Here is a 27230-nt window from a genome sequence, read left to right as displayed (position 1 = left end):
TCTCTTTGGGATCAAGTGGAGGCGGGGGAGATGGAGTTTTTCAGGTGCCTGTATTCTCAGTGCCAAGAACAGTGCCTGACACGTAGATAGCTCTCAACAATACTTGCTGAATGAATTCAGTTCCTTTTCAGGCCAAACCTGTCAGTGCCAGAGATGGTCAGGGAGTGTGAGCCACAAAAGCCAACACTTGAACTCTTATTTGAGCAGGAGCACTTCATAAGGACTTTATAAAATCTAGGTTCTTTCATTCTGGAATAAGAAGACACCATTAGAACTGTTCTATGGTGACAGCTCTCCAAGAAATAAGTCCGACACGGGACAGTTTTCTTCATCATGGAGGTGTGTATGTAGATAAACAGAGTCATCACGGTCTGAACTGGTGACATCTAATGGCAACTTGAGTAAAATGAGGGAAAGTCCTGCAAATATCTACTGGGGGAAGAGCATCCAAAACTGAAGAAACAGCAAGTGCAAAGGTACTGAGGTAGGAGTAAACTCAGCGTGTTCAAGGAAGAGCAAGAAGGCTGGAGCAGGACAGTGGAGGGAAACAAGGCTGGGGAGGTACCAGAGCAGACGTCTCTCATGGGCGCAGCTGACAGCCACTGGCAGGTTTTGAGCAGAAGAACAATGGCGCCTGATGTAGGTGTTAGGAGAATCACTGGGGAGACTGAGAAGGGAAGAAGCCTTATGGAGGCAAGACTGGAGCTTAGAGGAGAGGGATGAGACCACGGCAGAAGTCCAGGTGAAAGGTGAGGGGGTGGCGGGGGAGGCCTCAAGAAGTGGTCGGGTTACAACAGAACAGAAACAAGACTCGCTGAGCTTAGGACATGTGCTTCAGTCTCGTTCCTGCAGGCCCCTCACCCCCTACCCCTCTTTACCCTGTCTCTGCCTCTACTATTCCTCTGCTTTCTCTTCACCTTCCTAGGCCATGGTCAACCTTCACGGCCCAGTTCAAACAGCAATGTTTTCAAAAAACCTTTCCTGTCCACCTCAGATGGAAGGCCCCGTCTCCCTCAAAAAATAAAAAAGCAAATGAATAAACAAATAAGAACACAGGCCCAGAGAAACCCACTAGCAGGCTCAACATAAGTCCATTTTCTCTGGATCCTGATGTTCTCAAACTTCTCTAAAGAGCTTTTGCTGACAGTTCCCTTCCAGAGTCTGCCCCAAATCCCTGAGATTCCCCAGAATGCTACGAACTGGAATGAAGTTTCTGCCCCTGGTTACCCCCAGGCAGGTTGCAGGAATCTCTGTCCACGGTAATTGCAGGCTCACATGTGAGACACACATTCAACATCCAGGAGAAGCTAGCCTCTGGATGGTGACAGCTGGGCTCAAGGCTTTCTGGAAGCTTGCACAGTCTCTAACCCTGTTTACCATGTATCCCTCCCACTCCCGCCTGGACTAAAGCATCCCAGGCTCCACAGAGGAGGGTCCACAAGGAGCAAAGCAAATGAACTCACCTGGGACCAGAGGACACACAAGCTGCAAATGTACAGACCAAGAGATTCTCCTCTGCTCTGGGTTTCTCTGCCCTAAATGTCCTGCCTCTGCAGCAACCTTTTATGCCCCCTGCAAGCCTAGCCCAGCTCTCTGCTGTCCTTCAGACCCCCCCCCCCAGTACATGTGAGAGAGACACAGAGACAGTTGTCCCCACTGACGCGGGTGTAATGGCGGTGAGGTTGGTGTGGGGCTGTAGCGCTGGGACAGGCCACATAACCTTGGGGAAGGAGTCCTGCCCTCTAAGGAAGGTAGAAGTCAGTGTTCCTGTCTGCTGCTATGTCAGTGCTATTCTGGGAGCAAGGGGTAAGAAAGAAAAGGAAAAGGAGAAGAGGAGAGAGACTCTGGGAGTAAATTATTCGTCATCAATAAAAATGTATCTGTCAACCACTAAATGTCAGGTATCATGCAAGGCGCTTCAGAAGTTGAGAATGAGGGAAAGAGGGAAGGTGAAAGTCAAGAAGTAGGAACAGAAATCTCTAGATGAACACCCCCCCCCCGCCCCCACGGGACTACTGTCAAAGGAGCAAAAGGTCACCTGGAGACACCCCAGTGATAGGACTAAAAATGAAAGTGATTCTTCTCCCCCAGGATAAGGGAGGCAGTACCTAAGAATATCAATAGCTGTTCATACCAATTTATCTACACCCTAAAATGGAAGGTTTTTATATAAACAAAGCCCTAGATTTCCAGAAAATTTCCGCCTGTGGAGCCTCCGAAAATAGCTCACCAGGTGATAAACAGCCCAGGTACAAACAACGAAGCCCTTTCTGAAGAGGCTAAAGGGGGGAAAACCAAAAATGGTGCACGGGTAGGTGGTTTAGAACAATCCAGACTTCTTTAATGCTTTCTAATGACCTCATTGGGCGCCTAAACATGCTTTTACACAAAAGTTAATGACTTTATCTGTAAGGCCAAACAGTGAGGCCATTCGCCCACTTCTCTGCTCTGCAGTGGAGTCTGATGACATCACGGCCCCCAGAGGGCATTCTTGGCTGAGCCAGCACCAGCCTCTGGGATGAAGACCACAGGCACAGGAAGGGCTTCCATTTTGCACCTCAACCCCCTTTCCCATTTGCGAGGGTGGCTGGTACCTGCCTCATTTAAAGAAGCATATTTAAGGGAAGACCCTTATCTCCTGTTTGGTGGGATTAACACCCCCCCCCACCCCCGGCCCTGCAGTTCACTTCTCCAGGCCGGGAGCTCAGCTCTGCGGTCCGGCTGCAGGGCGCAGGGCGGGCTAGCGGGAGCCGCTGCTCTCAGACAGAGCGGCTCCGTCCTTGGCCTGGGAACAGTCGCCCACTGGAGCCGAGCCCTCTCCCTGCTGCGAGCGGCGCCTCCCACAGGGGAAGGGAAAACAGCTGGACAGGGTTGCTCCCTGATTAGTAAGGGCAGCACATCGACGAATGATTAGGCACATTTATTTTCTTTACTGCTGGACAACAGTGGGGTTATTCCACCACCGTCTTGCCCTTGTTATCACTCAGCAGCTCCATGCAGTTGGGGTGCCTCGGGGTGTGAGGTGCAAGCTCAAAGGATGAGGGCGTCTGGACCCAAAGGGACTGCTCTGTTCCAAAAGGTTAAACCTTTCTTTCTTCTTTTTCTCCTGCTGAATGTCACAACTCAAGAGCATCAGTTGGAGGAAGAAATGTTAGATAGTGGGTTGCTGGAGATGAGGTGACGCAAGTGAAGATCAAGGGAGCCTACAGGGCAGTGAGGAAAAAGGCCCGTGGAAAATACAAGTGGGCCTTTTGCTCGGAGAACAACAGAATTTTTATGAGGTGGTGTTATCTGGGTGTTTAAATCTCAGGAGATAGCTGAGTTTCCTGGCTGCCTAAAACATCAACTTTTCCTCCCCCATGGGCCAGCAGGATGGGCTTGTACAGAAATGACCAACTGGTCAACTTTTCTAGAAGGGCTAGGGAAGCTACTGCAGTGGAGGCAATCTACTATAAGCCAACCAGCGATGTGAATGATTCGGAGTTACAAACTAGGGAGAGAGGGTTCTAGAAAAGGATTATCAAGGAAGGTCCTTTAAATAAGACAGTGATTTTTAAAACCCACATTTTTTTCCCAGAAAGAGGTCTGTCTTTGTAAAAGTGGTCCATCCCACTGGATGTTTTAATAATCCATACAGGTTTGATAACACATACACTACCTGATGAAACCTTCCCGTAAGCCACAGTGGTGCAAAGTGAAAAGGCAATCACTACTAACTAATTTATATGGAAACATCTCTTTTTGAGAGAGAGAATATGAATTTTAAGCAGGCTCCACGCCCAGCATGGAGCCCGACCTAGGGCTCGATCTCACGACTCTGAGATCATGACCCGAGCCAAAAACAAGAGTTGGACACTTAACTGACAGAGCCACCCAGGTGCCCCAATATATGGAAACATTTTTGAGCATTCCTAGACCTAAAGAATAATCTCTTGGGCTTTTTTGATACTATAGGACACCTCTTGCTAACGGATGCAAAAAATAAATCGAGATAAAGCACAGATGCTCACAGACACGGTTCAAACATATGGCGGCTGGATGTGGAAATGCTGAGTGTAGTTTGGGGGAATGAGCTTGATGGAGCCACCCTCACTGCTTGGGGTGCATGCTGCCTCTATAAAAGCTTGCTGCAAAACAAATGCTGGAAGCTGTTTTCACTTTTACGATTTCTCTTTATAGATTTCTTTTGGTTAGCAAAAAGAGGTACTGATGTCGGTCTTTTGTAAAATGAAGTGGCCTAACACAAACTTTCATAAAGGGGACGGGGTACTTGTGGACTCTGTGACAAAGGGTACGACTCCTTTACCTAACAGAAAAAAAACCCCACCTTTACTAAACATTGGTAAAATGTCCACACGATGGCCCTTGCTCACACCTGAGGATCCAGACATTAAACTATATTCGGAGTTGCAAAGGCCATTAAAAAAGGCTCCCAGCCAAATGAAGTTCCCACATACAAGGGAAACAGTAAATCCTATTTCTGTTCTGACCTGCTGCTCTATCAAGTCAATGGAAATGTCTGTGTGTTTTGCAGGTCCATGTTATGGCTAAAGTTAAGGGTGAAGAGTGTTAAAGGAAGCCAGCTACTAGCAAATGTGCTAACACAGATTCTATCTTCAGTGGGACTGTGAAGAACTAAGGGTGTTAAGCAAAAGTGGTAAAGACTCTGTCATCTTTAGCTATTATTTGGGGGACATGTCAACCGGAGAGGCCTAGAAGGGAGGTGAGGAGGAGAAAAGCCAGTCCTCGAGCAGAGGCCTTCAAGGCTACAGCTCACGTGCACGGGAACTTACAGGCCTGTCACTCACTGGAGGACAGGCTGCCTGCATAAATGGAAAAAAATCACCCTTTAAAACAAATACTTCTTAAAAAATGTATGGTAGGTGGGTGGGGGGAAGGGCTAATTGGGTGATGGGCATTAAGGAGGGCGTGTGATGGAATGAGCACTGGGTGTTATATGCCAGTGATGAATCACTGAACTCTACCTCTGAAACTAATGATACACTATATGTTAATTAATTGAATTTAAATAAGATTTAAAAATGTATGGTATAAATGCATACCAGTCTCCATGAATGAATTTATTACTAGAGGTGCCCCGGTCACCCTAATATGTATCAAATAGCATGCCTCATGTGATTATCTGGCTCCTGAACAGCTAGCTACCTCTTGACCTGAAGGAGAGGAAAAAAAAAAATCTGGACCACATTTGTTTCTATTTCCCAGCACTGGGAAGTGGCAACATTTCTTGTTGGCCAACATGACAATTACTTGCATGGCAATTACTCTCACTATGGTAAAAAAAACTCAAGGGAGTGGCTGTTTGAAAAGTCCGATTACATTTAGCCTACGGTCTGCTACAAAATGGCACTTTCACACATGAATGACACTAGGATGTCAGGATCCACAGCATCCACAGGCTTCTGCGAATGAATGACACAGAGCTGCGGGACGGCTAGGTCGGCAGGCCAGGGACCTGGGTTTGAATCCTTGTGCTGCTACTTGCTGGCTGTGGGAATGTGGACAAATCAACATTTTTGTGCTTCAGCTTCCCCATCTGTAAAATGGGGATAATCACCATATCTCACAGGGTTGCCCAGATAGGCTAAAGGAGTTTGTATGACACATAAAACTCTTAAAGAAATGACCACCTACCAGGTGCTGTTTTAAGTGATGGTCATCATCTTCTCAGATTGTGCCCTGCCCTCCCATACCCCAAAACCCTGCTCTTGAGCACAAGGTGCCCACCGTGTACCTCATGTCATATTGGAAAAGAACTGTGCTGGGCGCCTGGGTGGCTCAGTCATTAAGCGTCTGCCTTCGGCTCAGGTCATGATCCCAGAGTCCTGGGATCGAGTCCTGCATCGGGCTCCCTGCTCCGTGGAGGGCCTTCTTCTCCCTCTCCCACTCCCCCTGCTTGTGTTCCCTCTCTCGCTATGTCTCTCTCTGTCAAATAAATAAACAAAATCTTTAAAACACACACACACAAAATCTTTAACACACACACACACACACGCACGCACGCACACACACACACAGTCTGCTTCTGCCACAATCTGCCAAGAATTCAGGGCTTGAGGGCAAAGGCTAGGGAATGGTGGCCCTCTTTGCATTAATATCACCAAACCCAGCAGAAGATCTGACACACATTAAGGGTGTGCTGAAGTGAACAATCCATGTAGAAAAGAAATCACCTAAAACAAATAAATAAATAGCATCCCTCATTTGAAGCTGATAGATCTTATTTTGGTTATTCATCCCATTGGCTCTATAGCACAGCATTAAATGAGTAAAGTAGCCAGTTTGGGTGAATTAAGAACCAAATGTTACACTAGGCTTGGTTCACAAAAATCACAACTCCTGCTTGATCACTTGGACATATTCTACATGGGATGACAGCTGAGATACTCCAAATGCCTCTGTTATTACTGTTAAAAGAAAAATGGCGGCCTTTTATCTGAAATCCAAAAAATCCAACCGAGTTGAAAGGATTGTTTTGTTTATTTTTCCTTATCTTCCACAGTAGAGGAAAGAGGCACTTCACCAGAAAAAAAGCTCACATTACAAAGTGAGTTGATGTTGTTTTCCTAAGTGTAAATCTCTAACTTTCAAGTGGTTCACTGGGGCCTAAGCAGTCCATTTGCCAAAAACTTCTACAACCTACAGAGGATTCAAAATAAGAACATACTTGAAAGGATGGCCTCTAACAAAGAAGATCCCACTATCTTGATCCTAACAGAGCACTACTCTGGGAACTTGGAGTAATGGCTTTTATATATTCTTTTCTCTCCATTAGGTAAGTTAAAACAGAGCAGAGTTCTGCTACCCAAGTCAGGAAGAAAACCCTACTCAGTGGACTTCTCATTCACAGGTAAAACGGGAAGTTTTGCATCAGGTACCATGTGGGGCTAAAGAGTTTACCGGTGATGACCTCTGGGCACTGAGAAACCCAGAAATAGCTTCCGAATCATTAAAGAATGGTAAAGTGACTTAACAATCCTAATGTGTATGTGGCTTACAACAGAACATCAGAATATAGGAGAAAATTAATAGAACTACAAGAATAGGTGAATCCACTATTATAGTCAGAGACTTCATTCAATACCCCCCTATCAGAAATGGACAGATTCACCAGCAGAAAATCAGTAAGGACATGGTTAAACTCAACAGCACCATCAAGCAACTCGATGTCATTGACATCCATAGACGGACTACATTCAACAACAGAACACACAATCTTCTCAAGCTCACATGAAATTCACCAAGTTACATCATATTGTGGACCATAAAATACACCTTGACACATTTAAAAGAGTAGAAATCATACAGTGTCTGCTCTCAGACCAGAATGAAGATAAACTTGAAATCAATTAACAGAAATACAGCTGGAAAATCCCCTACATACTGGAGATTAAACAATACACTTCTAAAGAACACATGGGTCAAAGAAGAGATCTCAAGAGCAGTTAAAACATATTTTGAACTAAATAAAAATGGAAATACAACTCATCAAAATTTTGGGATGCAGCAAAACCAGTGCTTAGAAACTGACATCGTTGAGTGAATATATTAGAAAAGAAGAAAAATCTAAAATCAATAATCTAAATTTTCATCTTGGGAAAACTTAGGAAAGCAAATTAAATCTAAAACAAGCAGAAGACTAATGAAGGTATTGGTTTTAGTTACTGTTTTTCCTATTGTAAGTATCTGAAAATCAGTCCTCTACATGAGACAGTACTCCTCAAACTTTTTCACTAGACCCCCCTAAATTCAAAGAGAAGGAACTCATACCTATTCCTCTAGTCTTGGGGCACACTCGGAAACATTCCAAAGGGAAAAAGAGAATCACAACTTATCCTTATATCCTAAAAATTAATTTTGTTATTTCCGTCTTACATTCTATCAACTAGTAGAGCTGAGTTTAATATAGAAAATAATATTATGACTTGCCAGTTAAATTCCTTTTTGATTCTTTAATTATTCCCTATTCCAGGGAGATGTACCAGTACATTGCCTGGCTCTGAGTATGCCACCCGTACTCCACGGTATGCCCATTTGAGAAGGAGACGCGAAAATATACAGTTTCAGTTAACCAGAACATTACATGGGGGGATTGCAGGCCTGCCTCATGACCCCCAGTTTCTGAAAAGCACAAAGTTCCAGAAACAATAGGAGCAGATGGGTAGGTTCGCCATGCCTTTTGGAACAGTGAGACCCAGTGCCCATCATCAGTCTTCAGCCAAGCTGAGGAGTGAGGCAGTCATCCTTTCTCCCCCAGGGATTCAAACACAGTAAGTATCCTCTCCACCACCACATGTGTTTCTTCCTCCAGTATGCCCTAGGTGGGACAGAAGTAGAAGTCTTGTCATTGTCAGGAGGACGCCGGGGTGGCTCAGTCGTTAAGTGTCTGCCTTTGGCTCGGGTCATGCTCCCAAGGTCCTGGGATCAAGCCCCGCATCGGGCTCCCCGCTCAGTGGGAAGCCTGCTTCTCCCTCTCCCACTCCGCCTGCTTGTGTTCCCTCTCTCACTGTGTCTCTCTCTGTCAAATAAATAAATAAGATCTTAAAAAAAAAAAAAAAGAAGTCTTGTCATGAAAGGGAGACGTGACCATGAAGGGACATCCAATGTAATCCAATGTCTACTTTCCTAGTTTTCATTATTTTCTGCCCCCACTTCCCAGGGCAATGACACGTTGCCAGCTCAAAAGAACAGTTCCCTATAGGATGAGCCTCAAATGAATGGAGCCAAACAAAACCTCCACAAATAGACTCAAGTATTCCTAAGAATGTATCAAGTGACAAAAGTAGGATTTGAAATCTGATTAGAGAACTGTTCAACAAATGGCATAGAGTAACTGGACCAATATTTGGCAAAAAGTCAAGTTAGAGTCTAAGCTCACATCTTATACCAAAATACATTCCCAATGAATTGAAATGTAAATTTGAAAAGTAACAACATAAAAGTAGAAGGGGAAATGAGATATCAAAGCAGCACAGCAAATCTCTTCCTACTCCAAGTAGAAATCATAAAGGAATAATGAACAGATTTTAAGTCCTTAAAAGTTAAAAACAAAAAGATACTTCTGTAAACCCCAACACAACACATATAAATCTAACCATCAAAATGAAGGAAATATTTTCAATATATCTTTTTTCAAAAGGTTTTACTTGAGAGAGAGAGAGAGAGTGAGCGCAGAGCGTGAGAACACAAGTGGGGTGAGGGGCAATATTTTCAATATATCTTTTTAAAAATAATTTTTATTTGAGCGAGAGAGTGAGAGAGAGCACACACGCACAGAGCATGTGAGAACACGAGTTGGGGGGGGAGGGACAGAGGCAGAGGGAGAAGCAGGCTTCCCGTTGAGCAAGGAGCCTGATGCAGGGCTCCATCCCAGGACCCCAGGGATCATGACCTGAGCCGAAGGCCGACGCTTAACTGAGCCGCCCAGGTGCCCCTCAATATATCTTTTTAAAAACTGTTCACGAATCAACAATTAAATAACCTACCCCAAACATGGTCTAATTCACAAGAAAATAAATCCAAATACTCAAACATGGAAAAGCATTCAATGTACCAAACTTTGGTTTTAACCAAACAAATACAAATTAAAACAACGAGACACCATTCAGCCAACACAATGAACAGAATCTAGAAAATTATAACATTAATCATAGGCAAGTTTGCCAACAAACAGGCATTCACAATAGGTGGCAGAAGTGTAAGTCTGTACAGTTTTTCTGGAGAGCGGATTGTCAAAACGTATTGAGTTGAAAAAGTGTGTACCTTTTGACCTACTAGCCCATTTCTGGGGATTCAGCCATAGGAGATAATGAAAAGATACCGGTAATGATTTAGCTGCAAGAATTTTCATGTCAGGTTTGAATATTGGAGTTTGAGACAATCTACATCTCTATCCATAAAGGATGGGGAAATAAACAATGATAGAGTTGTATAATGGAATGTGTTATAGTCACCAAAAAAAAAAGATGGGTCAACAGATATACTTGTATTTTTGCCACAGAAATATTTTCCCTACAGACTATAAGTAAAAAGCAGATTTAAAAATACCAAATGTCTTTTTGTTTGAAGGAAAAAAGTGAGTATATGAATATCTGTATCCATACAGAGAAAGAGATCTGGTCAGACACTTGCTAATTAAACCCAGTAAGAGGATGTCTCTGTTGAGTCAAATTCGGGGGTGCTTTTTGAATCTTCTGTTTGTAGATTCTGATTTCAATTTCACTTTGGAAAAGGAGTGAGTGGGATTTAACCAAGGTGAGCAGAGAAGGCATGTCTCCTGCATGGCCCACGAGGGGAGGTGGTGACCAGAGCGTGTGCATGTTCTGTGAGAGCTAAGTGGCCTGCCCAAGAAGTGTGTTTGTTTTGGGGTTTTTCTTTGCGTGGCAGGGGAGTAGCTGATGAGGTTTAGAGAGAGTCCCGATCCAGAAGGATTCCCTATCTGTGTGACCTAGGAGTTTACCTCACCTCCCTAAATAATGCTCAGGCCCCAAGCTTGCTTTCATTCCAGTTCAGGGGCCTCTGATTCATCCCCTGAAACACTAATTATAACACCCAAGGTCTGCTATGTGCAAAAAAACATCTGTCATTGTTTAAATTTGCTGGCAGGGAGTGTATACAGCATGCAAACCAGCCCAATGATACGCTCCTCCGATGCAAAAATAATAACCTAGAGACTGTTCCAAGGTGAGAAGTGTTCAAGCCCAGAGTTGCCAACTGAGCTCGGTGACCTAGAAGGTGAACAGGTTAGGCCCCTCCATAGTTTACAGGCCAGTTCCTCCTAGCCCCTGCCATAGTACAAGTTACAGGTCTTAGGCTTTTTCTTTCCACCACGAAAAGCATGTTCCGTTTGTTTTTGCCCTGCTGGTTCCCAAGGCCTGGCAGAGGGAGGGGAGCAGAGTGTGTAATTGCAAACCTCTCATTTATCAGCTTCAGCCACTTTTGTGTCACCACATGACGTGTACCATTTAGCCAGTTAATCTCCTGCACCTCTTGGAAGTACAGTAATTACCCAGAGAATGCCTCTGACCTGGCAAGAGATGACGAAAAGAGCAGTAAAGGCACATCTATCCTTTACGTGCCCAGGAGAATTGTTTACTGACCTCATTCAAACTCAGATCAAAGGCCCTAAAGAACTCAAGCTGAAGATACGGTCTCTTTGTAAGAATCCCATATTTCCACCTAGAAGTGCTGATCTTAAACACACACACACACACACACACACACAAAATCACTCCAAGGCAAATGAGCCAACAGCAGCAAAAATCTCCCACAAAAGCACTGGTCGTCTTGCTTCAGACACTCTCGTCGCATCTAACGGACACAATAGTGTATTTGGAGGTTTTTAAACCCTTTAAAGCTTAAGGAACCAAGAGGAAGCTAGACATGCCATGCATCATCCAAATCAGAAATGGCATTATTGTCGCAACTTTGGCACACGCAGTTAGGCAAATACATGAGTAATTTCCCTGGGCTCTTGGGAACACTATTAAAATGAAGTCTTCATTTGAATTTGGTTTAAGGTTAAAAAGAAGGGGGGTGCCTTGGTGGCTCAGTCGTTAAGCGTCTGCCTTCAGCTCAGGTCATGATCTCAGGGTCCTGGGATCGAATCCCGCATTGAGCCCCGCATCGGGCTCCCTGCTCTGTGGGAGGCCTGCTTCTCCCTCTCCCACTCCCCCTGCTTGTGTTCCCTCTCTCGCTGTCTCTCTGTCAGATAAATAAAATCTTAAACACACACACAAAAAACACAATCATGATACTACAGTGGGGGGAAAAAAAGGTTAAAAAGAAGGTGGTTGTTTTTTGGCTTTTTTTCCCCAAAGTATTATCAAGAAAAACAAACTTGAAAATGTATTTTATTTTGGGGGCCTAGGTGCTTACTTATTTTCCTATTTGGTAAAGTCACATTAACCGGGGCCACAGATGCAAAAGAAAACTTTACGTTAAAAGGAGATTATTTATAAAATCCGTGCTAAAAATTTAGAAATCTGAATTGAATAGATCGTGAGGAAATTACCAAAAATGACTCAAGCAGAGAAGAACTTAAACTGACCGCTAGCAATTTCTTCCAAGCCTTCACAGAGCCACTTACTTCTATGATATTTCAACTACTCAAGAGCATAAAACAGATGGAAGGTTTATAGAAGTTTTTATAAAGCTGATGTCATGCTGATATCAAACCCTAAAAAAGAAAACAAGGCCCCAAACACTTCAGAATGGATTGAACCTAGCAGTATGCAGAGAGAATAATACCACGGAGCCACGAGGGGTTCATTCCGGAAATTTAAAGATGGCTTTAACATAATTGAGTCAAAGTCCTCAAAACATTTGGAAAAAAAAAAAAAAACCCACAACTCATATTATCTCCCCTGCTTTAAAAAACAAAGCAAAATGCCAAATCTTTTAGTAAGTTATGAAGAGTAGTACATTTTATTAGCATGATAAAGTTTATTCATATAGATACACATATCTACATTTTCGTATATGTGTGTATATAAAGATATTCTCACGTATATATAACGATAAAGTCATCCTTGTACTTAACTGTTAAATGCTACACACACTTATCAGTAAGTCAAGAAAAATACAAGGATATCTACTGCCTTTTTAAAAATGTTCTTGAAGATCTGGTCAGTGCTATAAGAAAAAGTAATAAAAGATATAAATATTAAAAGGAAGGAGGCAAAGCTATCACTATTCAAGATTACATGATCATGGACCTGCAAACCTAGGAGAATAAAATGAAGGACTATTAGAATTAACAAAACCCATTACAAAATAAACATATTTTTAAAAAAGCTTTCAATACAAGCAACAACCAGTTATGATAGAGAGCAGTGGGAACTAACTAAAACACAAGCTCCGTGTCTTATTCTTGGCTGATTCTCCAGCACCTAGAAGCAGTCTCTGCACAGAAAAGGTGCTCAATAAATATTTGCAGAATACATGAGTGAACAAATGCACAATAAATGCAAAAATACAAAATAATAGAACCAAAATAAAATTACACAGATTCAAGTACCTATAAGAATTTAGCATGTGGGGGCACCTGGGTGGCTTAGTCATTAAGCGTCTGCCTTCGGCTCAGGTCATGATTCCAGGGTCCTGGGATCGAGCCCCGCATTGGGCTCCCTGCTCCGCGGGAAGCCTGCTTCTCCCTCTCCCACTCCCCCTGTTGTGTTCCCTCTCTCCCTGTGTCTCCGTCAAATAAGTAAATAAAATCTTAAAAAAAAAAAATTTAGCATGTGATAAAAATGGAATTTCAAGCCACAATAGACTGGATAGATTCCATAAATAGCAATTGAGACTATTAACTGGTTGGCTATTTTTTTATGAAATGTGAGTTATACCTCACACTGTACACAAGAATAAATTCAAGGTACAATAGTTGAACATGATATAGGAGACTTAGGAGAAAAAAATAAGTAAATATTTGCCTTATCTTAGGCCAGGGAAGGTTTTCCTAAATGTATAAACGAAGGTAGAAAGCTTACGGGGGAAAGATTTATTTTTCTAGTTTCTGCTACATAAAAATAAAAACCTGCAGTATGTCAAAAACACCATAAACAAAACAGTAAAAGACATACAATAAACGGGGGGAATACTTGCAAAGTATTAATATCCTTTTTATATAAAGTGTTATAAAGCTCTAAGAAAAGGATAAGCAATCAAGAAAAAAATTGGAAAGGTCAAGATGCAAATAAGAGGACATGGCCAACAAACAAATTGAATCATCCTAACAAATGTTAAATATGAAGATTGGGCTGAGGTTTTTTTTCCCAATCAACTTGGAAAGTGTTAAAACTAACTTCTAGTGTTTGGGAAGATTCAAGAAAATGGCATTCATACACTGCTTGTGGGAGAAAAGGCCAATTGCTAGGAATTTATCCTAAAGATGTGCCAAACACTTATGCACAGAAGTGTCTGTTGTATCATTTATCTTCCTTGACTTTAGGCATTATAAATTTAATATAGGCTTGTTATAAAAAAGTTAACCAATTCAAACCAAGGCACTGTACTATACATATGGTTCTATGCCTTTCTAAATTTAAGATATTATGAAACCTTTATTCTTTTAAATACATAGTAAATCAATGCACTGTTATGTAAAAATAACTTATTTAAGGAATCTCCTTAAATAATTACAACAGTAGGTACTGACAACTTGTTACTGTTATAAACAAAATCAACAATCACCATCCTTTAAATTTCTTCTTTGCATATTTAGGCAAGTATTTATGTAGGATATATATCAAAAAGTAGAACTGATGACCCAAGTTATGCCCACTTAAAATTGATAGCTACTGCCATATTGACTTCCCAAAAAGTTGTACCAACTTATATTCCTAACAATAGTGTGTAGATTCTTCATAATGGTGAGAAATGGGGAAAATTTATATGGCCAAAAGGGTTTCAAAATAGGTTAAGTTATAGTAAATATAGTCAAGAGATTACTTGCCAGCCACTAAGAATGATGTAATGACACTAAAAATGAATGTTTAATAACATAAAACTATTTATTATGAAGGTTAAGTTGCAAAAACAATTAAGTTAAATAGTGTGAGTCCATCAGAAATCATAGATGCTTTCAAAGAATATCTACCTGTACATTCATCCATAGGCTGTATAACAAAATGTTAATCACGGTTATCGTTGGGTGGTAGAACTACAGGTCACTGAAACATTTTTTTCTCTTACACTTTCCAGGATTTTCCAAATGGTCTAGAGGGAAAAAATATTTTTGTAATCATTAAAAACACTAAATCCTAATCTATTTTTTAAAAATAATTATTCTGAAGACTAATTGCATCTTTGTTGGAATTTATATGCAACCACCCTTCATTATCACAATGAAGAGTTTTTCTGTACAAATGTTAATTAACTATGAGGCCAAATGTTTGCCAACTGAGTTTCCACTTGGGAGAAACCAGGACGGGACACCCCAAGGGGGTCATCAAGTGCTTAATGGTCCCCTCTGAGGCTCCATCTGTTCTCTAGATAGGCCAAGGGCAGATAGGAAGACCTAGGATCTTTGCCTCCAAAGAACGCTCAAACTACAAGAGGAGAAGCACCAACCAGTATCAATCCAAGGCTGGATCTGGAGGGACCAGAACTCTACTGCTAAGGTTCCCAGCCAGAAGAGTTAACACCTTCAAAGATTAAAACCAAAAAAGGCAAGGCATTAGCAGGCTGGTGTTCGGTAAGTTATACAAGCCTGTTACACAAAGCAGGTTTATGTACATCCCTTCTTGAGTAAGTCCTTACCCATCTCCCCACAAACACTTGAGAAATGCAAACACTAAGGTGGGGGAAGCTGAAAGCTTTTCAAGGTAAGGAAGGGGACAAGAAAAAAGTAAAAGCAAAGATTCTGAGCACAGAATTCACTTGACTGGGGAAAGACTCCATATGAAATTGTGTTTCCTCCGACTTAAGGGGAAAACAAAAAAGGCACTAACAAAGACATAAAATTCCATTTCAACAAACTTCCACCTTTTTCTAAGCCCAGGTGACTACTCTAAGTCATATTCAATACAACCAATTCATAAAGTCTCAAAAGACTACCCAGATATAATTTTTTAAAAAAAGGTTTATGAGAGAGCACGAGCATGTGTGAGTGGGGGGTGGGAAGGGAGGGGCAGAAGGAAAAGATCTGAAGCAGACCCCTCACGGAGCAGAGAGCCCAATTCTTCCACATGGGGCTCCACCCCAGGACCCTGAGATCATGACCTGAGCTCAAATCAGGAGTCTGTTGCTTAACTAACCGAGCCACCCACGTGCCCCAAGACTACCCAGATTTTTAGAACTCATCTAAAGGGAATGTGCCTTGTATTTGAAGAGCTCCTAAGAGATGGGTCTGGTAGCCTGGATTTTAGGCTTTCCTGATTTTTATGAAAGATTTTTATACTTGACATTTCACAAGGAGGAAAAAAGCATAAAACCAGAAGTCACTGTAAAAGTACTCGAATTCTCTATCTAGATTCAATTTTTAAAAATATTTTATTTAGAGAGTGAGAGAAAGTGAGTGGGAAGAGGGGCAGAGGGAGAGAGAATCTCAAGCAGACTCTGCGCTGAGCACAGAGCCCAATGCAGGGCTCCATCTCATGACCCCGCGGATCTTCACCTGAGCGCACCCAAATCAAGAGTTGGATGCTTAACCGACTGAGCCATCCAAGTGCCACTAGATGAAATCTTAACCAGGTTAGCTTTTAGCACAGAATTAAATTCATACTTTAAATTGAGATGATTAGAAATAGTTGAGGGGCACCTGGGTGGCTCAGGTGTTGGGCATCTGCCTTCGGCTCTGGTCGTGGTCCTAGGGTCCTGGGATTGAGCCCTGCAACGGGCTCCTTGCTCAGCCGGGAGCCTGCTTCTCCCTCTCAATTCCCCCTGCTTGTGTTGCCTCTCCAGCTGTCTCTCTGTCTCTGTCAAACAAAATCTTTAAAAAAAAATAGTTGAAATGGCAGCAAAACAAGGGTCAATTTTTGGCAACCTCCTAAAAAAAGAAAGTGTGACATGCTTAGTGTTGGTCAGTCAGCTTAAGTCCAATAACCAAGGACCATCACATTTTCCAGGGGCAAAGGATAAGAACACTTATGACAATTACGAGACCTCACCAAGAATTCTTGCTCTGCTCTGGTCAGCAAGAGAGACTGCAGAAGCACCTTTAATAATGGCTCATAAATCCACAGCAGCATTCATAAATGTCAGAACAGACTTTAGATAAAATGCAACTGGCTAAGCCAGAAGCTTCCCTAACAGCAACTGGCTGAAGAGTGGCGGTTCTCCAAGTGTCCCTCTCTTCTCCTCCCCACCAGTGGCATAAGCCACACCTGGATGCTGGTCAGACACGCAAACCCTCCCACCTCGTGCAGAACAACCTGGTTTGCCAAGCCCTCCAGGTGGCTGGGATTTGAGGGCACTGCTGTGGAAGGTCCTTACAGCGGTTTTACGTGTGAATCCAAGCACAAGATGCCCAATTCAGTGTGTCAGGCTTGTCCCGTTTTGGCTGACCCAAGCTCCACTTCCCATTGCCCATCCCTTTCAGTGGGCAGCCCAAAGAGTAGGACTTTGTTCAAGCACACTTTCAAAAGGCCCTTAGAGATAGGTCTAATGGAAAAGTCAGCTAGTTTTCCTATGTTCCCATAGTAACAGGAAGCATCATTTACTCCTGTAAGAAAGGTCCCCTTTGCAGGGGACACGGAATATTTACAGAAAGATCTCTTTATCCTAGGAAACCCAAGTTTTGGAAAAGCAAATATGGGAAACTTAGCCTCTAAGGCTTCCATATACACCTTTACAGCCCATGTTCTAAGTGAACTTTCCCTAATTATGGCTGCCCAATAAGGAAAACATGTGTCCTGGGCAAACCTCCACTGTCTACTCTGAAAGACATTTCCATGTAATGGAGAAGAGGACTGTCTTCGTTCATGCCCCCTATGGTCCCTCGGTCCCAGATCCACAGGGACAAGGACCGGCTTCATCTCCACCCATCCTTAATGACACTTAAATGTCCTAGGATCCTTCTTTAGCCTACACTCAGTCCTACTGGGAGCTGCCATAAACATAATAATGTTTATTTCTGGATTTTAAAATCAATTTCATTTGTGTGTAGTTCTTTATTTGCATAGTTTATAAATAGCTTCTGTATTTACCATCTCATCTGATTCTCATAACAACCTATGAGGGGGCTGCAGTTTTATTATTCCCACTAAAAAAACTGAAACTTAGTGGTGACTTCAATAAACTGACCATTGAACATTGAGAAAATACAAATGTTTTGCATCAGAAATGATAGAATAATGTCCCCCCACTCCAAATTCCAAATTTGCTTGAATTGGTATCTGCCAAATGAGACTAAAATCGTTAAGTAGGTTTCTAGGTTAAGTGATATTTACTGGCTCAGGAAGGGTGGAGAGCTGAAAGCTAAGACAAACTCTCCCAACTACAGAATGGACAGAACCTGCTAGGACATCTGGAATTCTATGGGGTTCAAAGTTACAACAACAATGATGATGGCACTAAGATTTTTTCAACTCTTACTACAAGACAGGCACCATTCTATGTTCATTAAATATATTTAACCACCCTATTAACAGCACCATTTTACAGATGAGAAAAACAAGGCACAGAAAAGCTAAGTAACTTGCCCGAGATCACACATCTTGCTCCCTGCTCACAGAGGAGGATGTGGGACTGGAGGTGCCAAGTCCCTGTGAGGTGTGCCTGGCCAATGACGAAAATCTGACATGGAGGGCAGCCACCACAGGAACCTGGATGACGTTTCCAGTGTTGCCATTTAAGCAACAGTCTCCGCATGCTTTCCGCCAAAACATCAATCAACGCTCAGGTTCCAAGTAATCAGGAGCATCAGCTGAGACTCCAAACAACCCGTTCCTTTTCAGACTGTTCCTATGAAGGCTGGGAAGGAGGGGAGAGATCTTGATTTTCTAGATTTGCTGATTTGCCTGGAACTGCCTTCAGCTAATTTAAGAAAAATTAGAGAGGAAAGTAGCACTGGAGGAGATGTGCAAATTAAAGATGCATGTGGCATTGATGAGTGCTATTTAGTAATCTAGCAGAAAGTGAGATGGGAGACAGAAGTTGTAGTCAATGATCAGAGCGAATGGCTTTTTTTTTTTTTAAGAAATATAAAACAAAAAACTGGTATTCCTGCCTTCTTTTCTTCTGATTTTTTCCAACTGCTTATATTTTGGAATTGTATGAGCCAGCTTTTACATATTGATCAGTCTTTCTAGGTTTACACATCTTTTTCTCAAGGAAGGAAACAAGGGTCAGGCTCAACTCAGGCAAAAAGGAAAAATAACATGATGAATGCAAGCAGTCTTCATAGGCAAGGGTAGTATGATGGGGGGCAGGGCAACTTTCAAAGGTGCCCTCAAATTTGCACACCTTCATCATTTCCTGTCTCCAATTTTCATCGAATAATCTAAGACCACCTTGAGATCCTAGCAGTCCACCGGAAAACCCAATTTAACAAGTTTTAAGGTCGTCCATATAATCTCTCCTTCAAGAAAAGTCTCAAAACTGTGAAAGGGGACTATAGTGACCACAGTTGGGTGACATTTCAAACCCTCAATCCTCCCACACTCTAATAATCCTGACCCAACTGCTTACTAACTGTGGGCCTTGTGCGCCTCCTTTTTTCCTCTGTAAAATGGGGATAATACCTTCTTCGTCAGGTTGATGTGGAGAGTAAATGAATCCACGGAAACCACTTCGAACAGTGCCTGGCACGGAGTAAGTGTTCAAATAGCATTAGCTATTATGACTGTTACTACTAGAATTTGCAAAACACACCACAAAGGCACCCGCAAACAGGAGGCTTCTGAGGAATCGGTCATGTTTTGTGGCTTTAAAAAAAAATCGAAAATCGAACAACCGTTAATACAAAAAACGTTAAAAGGTTTTGGAAAAAGGGAGGCGGGGGGAAGCCGCCCAGAATCATGCCACCTGTTGGTGAGTTTCAGGTGAGGGTACAGCTCAGAGCACTGGGTTCCACTACTGCCCCGTTTCCCCCGTTCTTGATCAGCGTTTCATGCGCAGGATTACAGGCGGCTCCGTGAGCCCCCTGAAACTGAACACGAACTGGGTGAGGCTGTGGCTCTGGGCATTCGGGGGCCGGGGGGGGGGGGCGTTCCATAGCTCTTCTCAGGCTCCAATAAATTCTCCAGGTAGGAGCAACTTGCTTTACAGAGGTAAACTCAGGGGATATCGACGGAGGAATTCACTTCATGGAAGCTGTACCAATAAATCTGGACACCGGGGCTGTAAGCCGCCTATCTCAACACCACGGAGGCCCGGCGCTGAGAGGGGCGAGAGCCCGGCGGCCAGCGCACGGCGCTGCACCCCTTACCACTTACACGCAGACCTGTGAACTTCACCGCGAAAAACTCAAGGGCTTCACGGACGAGACCCAGGTTTGCCGGGTTTAACTTCCCCTCCCTTCCCCCATCTCTCGTTCCCTTCCAAGAACAAACTCAAAGGAAACTGGCAACGCTCGGTCTAGGGTTTCACTCCTGCCCCCGGCTGACACTTCAACCACTTCTCCCAGGGAAGTTAATTAAAAGAACAATTAATCCGCACAAAAACCCAAAACATACCCCAGAGCTCGAGAGCTCCTAAAGTTAGAAGACTGGGGGCTCCTCTGCTGATTGTGACCATCTGCCCGTCACTGGGGCTCAGGGCTAGGCAGGGGGTACGACAGGGAAGCAGGCAAGGTCTCGCCGCAGGGTCTGACGCCGGCCGCCCTCAACGCGTCTACGCTCACCGCCGCCCGTGTAGACGGGCTTGGTTGGAGACAGCCAGGTATATGCAGGTAGGTGCGAGCAAGTGTAAGAACACACAGCCACGGCGGATTAAAGTTCAAGCCCGTTCACACACCGCTTCCCCTTCCCCTGCCGGCGTTCTCACGCACGGCCGGGGCGGCCACTCCCCGGGCAAAGCCTGGGCACTCGACGGTCCCCCTCTTCGGAATGGGCTCCCCAAATCCTTAGGAAGCCCTCGTGACTCCCCTTGCCCCCCAGCCTCCAACCCCTGAAAAGCATCAGCCTCCCTCGACTCTCCCAGGCGGGCGCAGAAAACCCCCGGGAAGAGAAATGGAGGGGCCAGGGGAAAGCGGGGTGTCGCCGAGGGCAGGTGGCTCGGGGCACGCAGCAGGCAGCGTACGTACCCAGCGCGAACAAGGCGAGCTGTCCAGCCGAGGGGACCATCTTTCGGGCGGCGGGCAGCAGGCGCTCCAGCCTCCTGCCCTACCTGCGATGCCCAAGTGGCGAAGCGGCGCCGCGCTGCGGGGGAAAAAGGCGCCGGCGAGGCAAGGCCAGCCCCCGGCGCGGGCGGGCGGAGGCAGGACCGAGCGCTCTCTGCTGCGCTCACCCCGCTGCGCGGCCGGCCGGGCGGAAATGGGAAGGCGGTTACCGTCACCTCTCCGCCACTCGGCGACGGGGCCACGCCGGACCACCCTCCCGCCCCGGTGGGGGTGCCCCCCTACGGCCACAGGGGGTGGGGGTGTGGGGCTGGGGGCGGGGACGCCGCGCGCACCGTGCAGGGCGCGGGCGGCGGGCGGGGCGGGGCGAGCGGGGAATCTCGGAGCCCCGCCGCGCGAGCCCGGCACCCAGGCGGACGGGAAGGCAGGAAGCGCCCGACTTCAGACACTACCCTCAGACTAGCTGCGCGGTGCGGCCGCCGCGGAGCTCGAGCGTCCGGGCGCGGGGGACGCTTCCAGGCTCGGCGCGGGGGAGCGGAGCCGCGCGGGCGTCCGGCACCTGCGCGGACGGCCGCTGCTGGGGGTGGGGGGGGCTCTCCCGGCAGGGGACCGGGGACGCGGCCCGGAACGGGACCGGCGAGCTTCGTCCGCCGCCTGCCAACACTTGGTCCAAGGACAGGGCTCCCCAGAATCAAGAGAAGAATTTGTTAAGCCAGGTTTCCCACCTGCACCCCTATCCCGGTAGAGAATTCTCGATTCTAGGGTTACCGGCCTCCAGGGCACATTGTTAAGATCAGCGGGCTTTCGTTTATCTGGCCTGGGATTAATAATGAAGATGGGTCTCTAAGGGTACCTGGTTATCCACCATTAGTACCACCCCAGTCCACCCCACCCCACCCCACCCTGCCACAGGCAGCTGGGGCCAAGAATAGGGTAACATGCAACAAGGGGGCCAAAGAGAGGGATGTATGGGCTGGAACCGTCTAGGTGGCTCTTTCAGGATTTGCGGCTTGGAGGTGGCTTCTGGTGCTGGAATTTGGGCAAGTGGAGGGGACAGAGGGAAGACATTCTGGGTAGAGAATGGAGGACCCATAGATTTCTTGGGGACCATCCCAAGGTTCCCTGAGGACGGTCCGTAGGGGACAGTATGCCCCCAAGAAGCAGTGACCCATCTTATTTTCCAGATGCCCCAAGCTGAGGGACTAAATCTCTTCTCTTGACCCCTCCACCCTGTCTGCTCAGGGTAGACCCACTTTCCTTGGGTGGGTGGGCCAGGGGTGGGGGTGGGGGGAATCTCTTGCTGCTTTCTTGGCCTAAAACTCAAGATTCTCAGGGTTGACTTTTGCTAAGTTTGTTTCATATGAGCAGAGGGACCTAGTTTGGAAAAGGAGGCATCAGGCCATTGGCCTCAACATTTGGCAGGGAACACCAGTGTAGAAAGGGATTTTGAAAATACCCTAAATTTACTTTGAGAAACCAAGCCTTTCAATACATTTGTCAGAGGATACTTTGCTGTTCTTTCAACCCTTAATAATCTGCACTGATGGTTGTGTGGTAAGTCCTGGAGTACAGCTTTTCCTGTGTCCACACCATGCCCGCACAGGGTAAACACACACACACTCTTTGATAAGTGATCTCTGACTCCCTTCACTGTCCACCTCTTTCAGGCTGGTGTTGACCTGTTCTGGTGGCTCTTCTGTCTCCTTCCTAGACTAGCCTGCCTTGGTTACAGGAGGGAAGAAATCAGTTTTCAGTGCCCTATCTCCTGTTCTCCAGGACCCCCAGGTAGGACTGGAAAATGGACTCGTCACCTTGTTCCCCGCTAGGATGCACACATCAAGTTCACTATGGCTGAGAGCTAGCTGCCCAGTCTGGCAAGAGTCGGGTTCAGCAGTCTCTCCTTCTCTGCCCCCTGCCCACACACAAAGTTGTGGGTGGGGGGAAGTAGCAGCAGAATCAAACCAATGAGCTTGTCCCCTTCAGGACTGTAAAATCTTTTTAATCAAGAGGTAATTTGATATCTTGTAAACTAAAGAGTACTCCAATCAAAGTACATCTCATGCTTTGAAATCCTTAATTCTCCGCCAACATGTTCAAGAGCCCATCCACATCTACAGTTTTATAAACCTTCCAACTCATTTGTGTCAAACAGATAATCAGCCTTTTCTTACAGAGCATTTACAACATTTTTTTTGTAAACTGAATTGAGATCATTTTTGAACATTTATTTATAGAGCTGGGAGGAAACCTCATATCCTAAAATGTGAACATTCTGCCTTGAGCATCTTCTATGTCTCATTCAATCTTCACAACAACCTTATGAGATAGATTCCATCTTCCTGTTATTTGAAAATAATTGAGACCTAGAGAATTTATAAATACCCAGAGTCACAAAGCCTGCAAGTGGCAGAGCCCGATTCTGAAAGCACAACGAGCTGGTTCCCAGGCTGATGTGTTGGCGTCTCTGCCAAGCTGCCTCAGTTTTCACATTTTTAATAAGGATAATACTGAACTCATTGGGTTGATGTGAGGACTAGATGCAAAAATCTATCTGCATGCTTAGCACAGTATTTGTTATCAAAACTTATAGCTATTGTTGAGAGAAAATCTCTCTCGGTGGACATACCTTGCCCCTCTCTTAATTTCCTAGCATTATCCTTATTTTATCATTTCCCTACCACTTCCTTTGCTCACACCTGCCATGTGTGTGTATGTGGTGAGTGTGTCTTCCTATGGGGATAGTTTCACAGGTTCCTCAGGAGCTATGAATTTGGTTTTTCAGCCTGTGGTGTAAGAGCAACGAGGGTGGAAAATTACAGGATGCGATTTAAAGTCAAGAAATCATTTTTTCCTAAAGAATGGTGTGATGTTTTGGCATTTTAGCAGTATGGAATACATTGCTCTCTGAGCCGTGTGAAGTTCTAGCATTCTTCGCCTATGGGCTTGGCAGCTGTCTCGCCAGGCCACCGAAGGTCCTGTTTCTGTGTGCATGTGGTGCCTGATGAGTATGTGGCCTTCCCACTATGAATATGCCTGGGCTGCCTTTGCACACACTTGCTTTAGCTGGCCTTGAGCTCCAGGACAGTCCCTTCTGTCCTAAGCCAATGACAGCCCCTCTTCCTTGTGCAAACAAGAGAACTATGTTATGCTCTACTCAGCGGCTGGTAAAATGCCCCTGTCAGTTTTCCCTTTCCTTTCTTCTACATACTTATTACAGAGCATATGTTTAAAGAGTCCCTTTCTTCACTGTAATCAGCCTCCCCCTCTTTCCTGATTCATCTGGGAAGTGATTGTGGGCCCACAAGCACCAGAGTCTTCCCTGAATGATTCAAGCCAGCTGAGCTTACTGTCGAGCTTGGCAATCACCCAAGGTATTAGTGAGTCAATGGCCGGGACATTCTCAGGGAGGAAGTACAACTATGGGCCACAGCGGTGACGGGATTGCAGTTCCTGCAGGCGAGCTTCCAGGGCAATGATCAGAGCTGGCTTCAGGTGGCTGTGGGAACTTTTTTAGTGGCAGCAGTGGACAGGGGCTCAGAGCGAAACCAGGAAAGGGTGCCTGACCCAATAGGATGGCAAAGGTCAGATATCATGAGAGAGGTTTTATAAAGAACTCTGGAGAACTGTGTTTAGACGGAGTGAGGAGATTTTAATGTGTCAAGCGATTTAGGAAGAGAAATCTAATCCGAGGTAAGGTATTGTCCAAGTATCAGCCCCCTCTGCAACCTCAGCTATGAGTATATTCCTTACCTCTAGTCAGAAGAAAAATAGGAAACCTTGTGCTGAGTCCATTTTTACAGTTTTCATCAGCATAATGGGCAGGGTATGAATCCATGAGAGGCATTTGCTTTGTCCCTCAGCTACCTGGGTGATTTTCATGGCCAATGTTGTCCGAAGACTGGTTTGACCTTCTGCTTAATGTCTTCCACGCCCCCCACCCCCACCCCAGGTCTCCAGTCTACCTCTGGAATGCACATTGAAGTTGTGTCCTTCCTCCCCGAGGAATATCACAGCATGGCCCTAATGCCCAGTAGTGAAGTCTGGAGGTTGATGGTTCCAGCGGTGGTCCAAGCAGCTCCAAGACATCAAGGCACTGGTCAGTGTCTAAGACTCGGAGTAACCAGCTGGCTGTTACGACTAAAGACATCATTTTCTCACGCAGCCTATGAACCGCCTAGATGACCAGGATGCAGTAGAGGCACCTAGAGGATTCAGCCCAGCTGATGTCAAACCATCCCATCAAGCATGCTTGGAGGCAGAAGAACTATGCCTTTAATCCTGTCTTTGCTGCTGTTCCCCTAGCAGCCATACCTTTCTGAGAAGATTGCCCCCAGAATTCTTAGGAGTGTGGAGGGGAAAGTCCGAAATCAAATGCCTAGAAATCTTTAGGCAAGTAAAACTAACAATGTTGGAGGAAATAGGGTAGTGATGATCCAGGTAGATGACAGGGAGCCAGGGAAAAGAAAACAGAAGGAACTGAGGAAGGAAGAATCAAAGGAAGAGAGTTACAAAGGAGACTTAGGATTTGTTTTTCAATGATGGCTCAATCTCCCTGATAAACTCAAGAAATTCTCCCCAAGCTCAGAGGAAAAGGACACAAGAAATTATGGGAGATAAGATTTGAGAGCGAGAAAGACAAAACCAAGACATTAGAAATCTTTTTCACAGGGTGCCCAGCAAGGGAACATAGAGCTGATAGTGGAGAACCAGGTCTCGTACCGCAGATGGGAGGGGTTAGTGATTACAGGAGGGGCTACACCTCGCATGGGTCTGTAAGGTGGAGGGGACTTGGTCTAAAGAGCCTATGAAAGGTGCAAGGAAAGACTTCCATTCTGTGACATTTAAACCCTCACATTGAACTTCTCATCCTGCCTTTCTTCCCAACTCCCATTGAAACAGCCAAAGGAAAATAATGATAGGGGAAAATCTGTCATTGTTCAAAACTGAACAAGGATTACACCCACATACCAGACATTTCAACGAATTTCTATGAGACTTAATGCAGATGAAACAAGTTTGAGAGAAGGGTTTGACAACCTTCAATTCCCCTCACAGACAAGAACTGCCTCTCCAGGGAGGGATCCCCACCAGAACCCAGTAATGTTCCCAAAGTTGGCTGTGACAAGGGCTGTGGGAAAAATTAATCCCAGGAAAGTTGGAAGGGGCAATCCCCTTCCTCTTGAAGCATCCAGAAAGGGCCCAGGTACGGGGGTGCACCCAGGGCAGGGGGCCCACTGGGGGGCTCACATTTGATGCCTGGCACAGAGAGAACATTGCCAAGGGGGCAGTGTTGAGGACAGCCAAAGTGGCCCCCAGTTAGCTTGTTGTGGTTACAGGCAGGGGAAAGAAATGCTTTAATATGAAGGCAAAAGTGCTCTTTTGAAAGTCTCTACAGACAACTGGCTCCTGATTGTTTTCTTTCATCCATTCATTCCATGACAAGCCCGTTATGTTCCAGGCACTGAGTTAGGCACTAGGGATTCAACAATGGTCAAGTAAAGTGTTCTCTACTTTGTGAAGCCACTCAGAAGAATTCAGCTTACCTCAGGAAAAAAAAATCATCTTGTATTTGCTACATAGATGGCAAAGACAGCAAAGCAATATGCATGGGATTTTGAGGCAGAAATGATTGAGACACAAATTTCTGTTTCTCACCAAGATATCTTAGACGAACAGCTTTAAAAACATAAACCATTCAGACACCACCCGACTGAGGGGAAAAAAAAAATGACTCCACAGAAAGTGTTCCAGCAAAGCAAATAAACTCAATAATGCAAGAGAAATGGTATAAAAGAAGTGGCAGTGAATGATGAAAGCAGAACCTAACGAAGCTAATGCCTGATTTTTAACACATTGTGGCATGCACTGTTGAATACCAAGAGGATGCACATTTTCTTTCCCTTCCTACTAACAGAATCCCAATTTTGTGTGATTGACAATGTCCCCTGACACAGAGGATGAAGCAAGATAATTCATCGCCCATTGTTGGTGTTTGGCCTAGGGCTGGGTATATGACTGAGATCTGACCAACAAAATGTCAGAGATGGGGTGCCTGAGTGGCTCAGTCGGTTAAGTGCCCAACTCTTGATTTTGGCTCAGGTCATGATCTCAGGGTCATGAGATCAAGCCCCACGTCAGGCTCTGTGGTAGGCGTGGAGCCTGCTTAAGATTCTCTCTCCCTCTCCCTCTGCCCCTCCCCCCCCCAAAAAAAAAGAAATGTCAGGGAAAATCTCTTGTCAGGCTTCTTAGGGAGGAATTGCTTCGTGATAAATACAGGCAAGTGAGGTGCCCTGACTTCTCTTCCTGCCTTGAAGATGGTTGTTTAGGGATGAAGTATCTGGAGTACGACAAACATCTTGTGACCACAAGGAGAAGGCCAAGAGAATCTCCGAGATGCCCACATAGCACCTTGACATGTAAGAGCTGCTGAACCAACCTGGGCCTGCCTCCCTTCTCCCTCCTTTCTATACCATATAATTAAATGCCCTTA

At 45.0% G+C, this 27230-nt stretch overlaps 1 protein-coding gene across 2 annotated transcripts in view; it reads right to left on the bottom strand.

Moving 5' to 3' along the window:
* The window catches only part of TGFA (transforming growth factor alpha), a 105772-nt gene extending 84783 nt beyond the window's left edge, over window positions 1-20989 (bottom strand). The window contains exon 1 of one of the 2 annotated variants that reach the window (XM_027623461.2): window positions 20708-20989. In XM_027623461.2, coding sequence (XP_027479262.1) covers window positions 20708-20747 — 40 coding nt within the window. In that variant the 5' untranslated portion in view covers window positions 20748-20989. The remainder of the gene's footprint in view (window positions 1-20707) is intronic. The other variant, XM_027623459.2, reaches the window with a different exon arrangement.
* Window positions 20990-27230: the final 6241 nt, after the last annotated feature.

Source organism: Zalophus californianus, chromosome 8, assembly GCF_009762305.2.
Source record: "Zalophus californianus isolate mZalCal1 chromosome 8, mZalCal1.pri.v2, whole genome shotgun sequence".
NCBI lineage: Eukaryota > Metazoa > Chordata > Mammalia > Carnivora > Otariidae > Zalophus > Zalophus californianus.
Note: the sequence above shows the minus strand (reverse complement) of the source record. Positions and strands in the feature narration are given on the sequence as shown.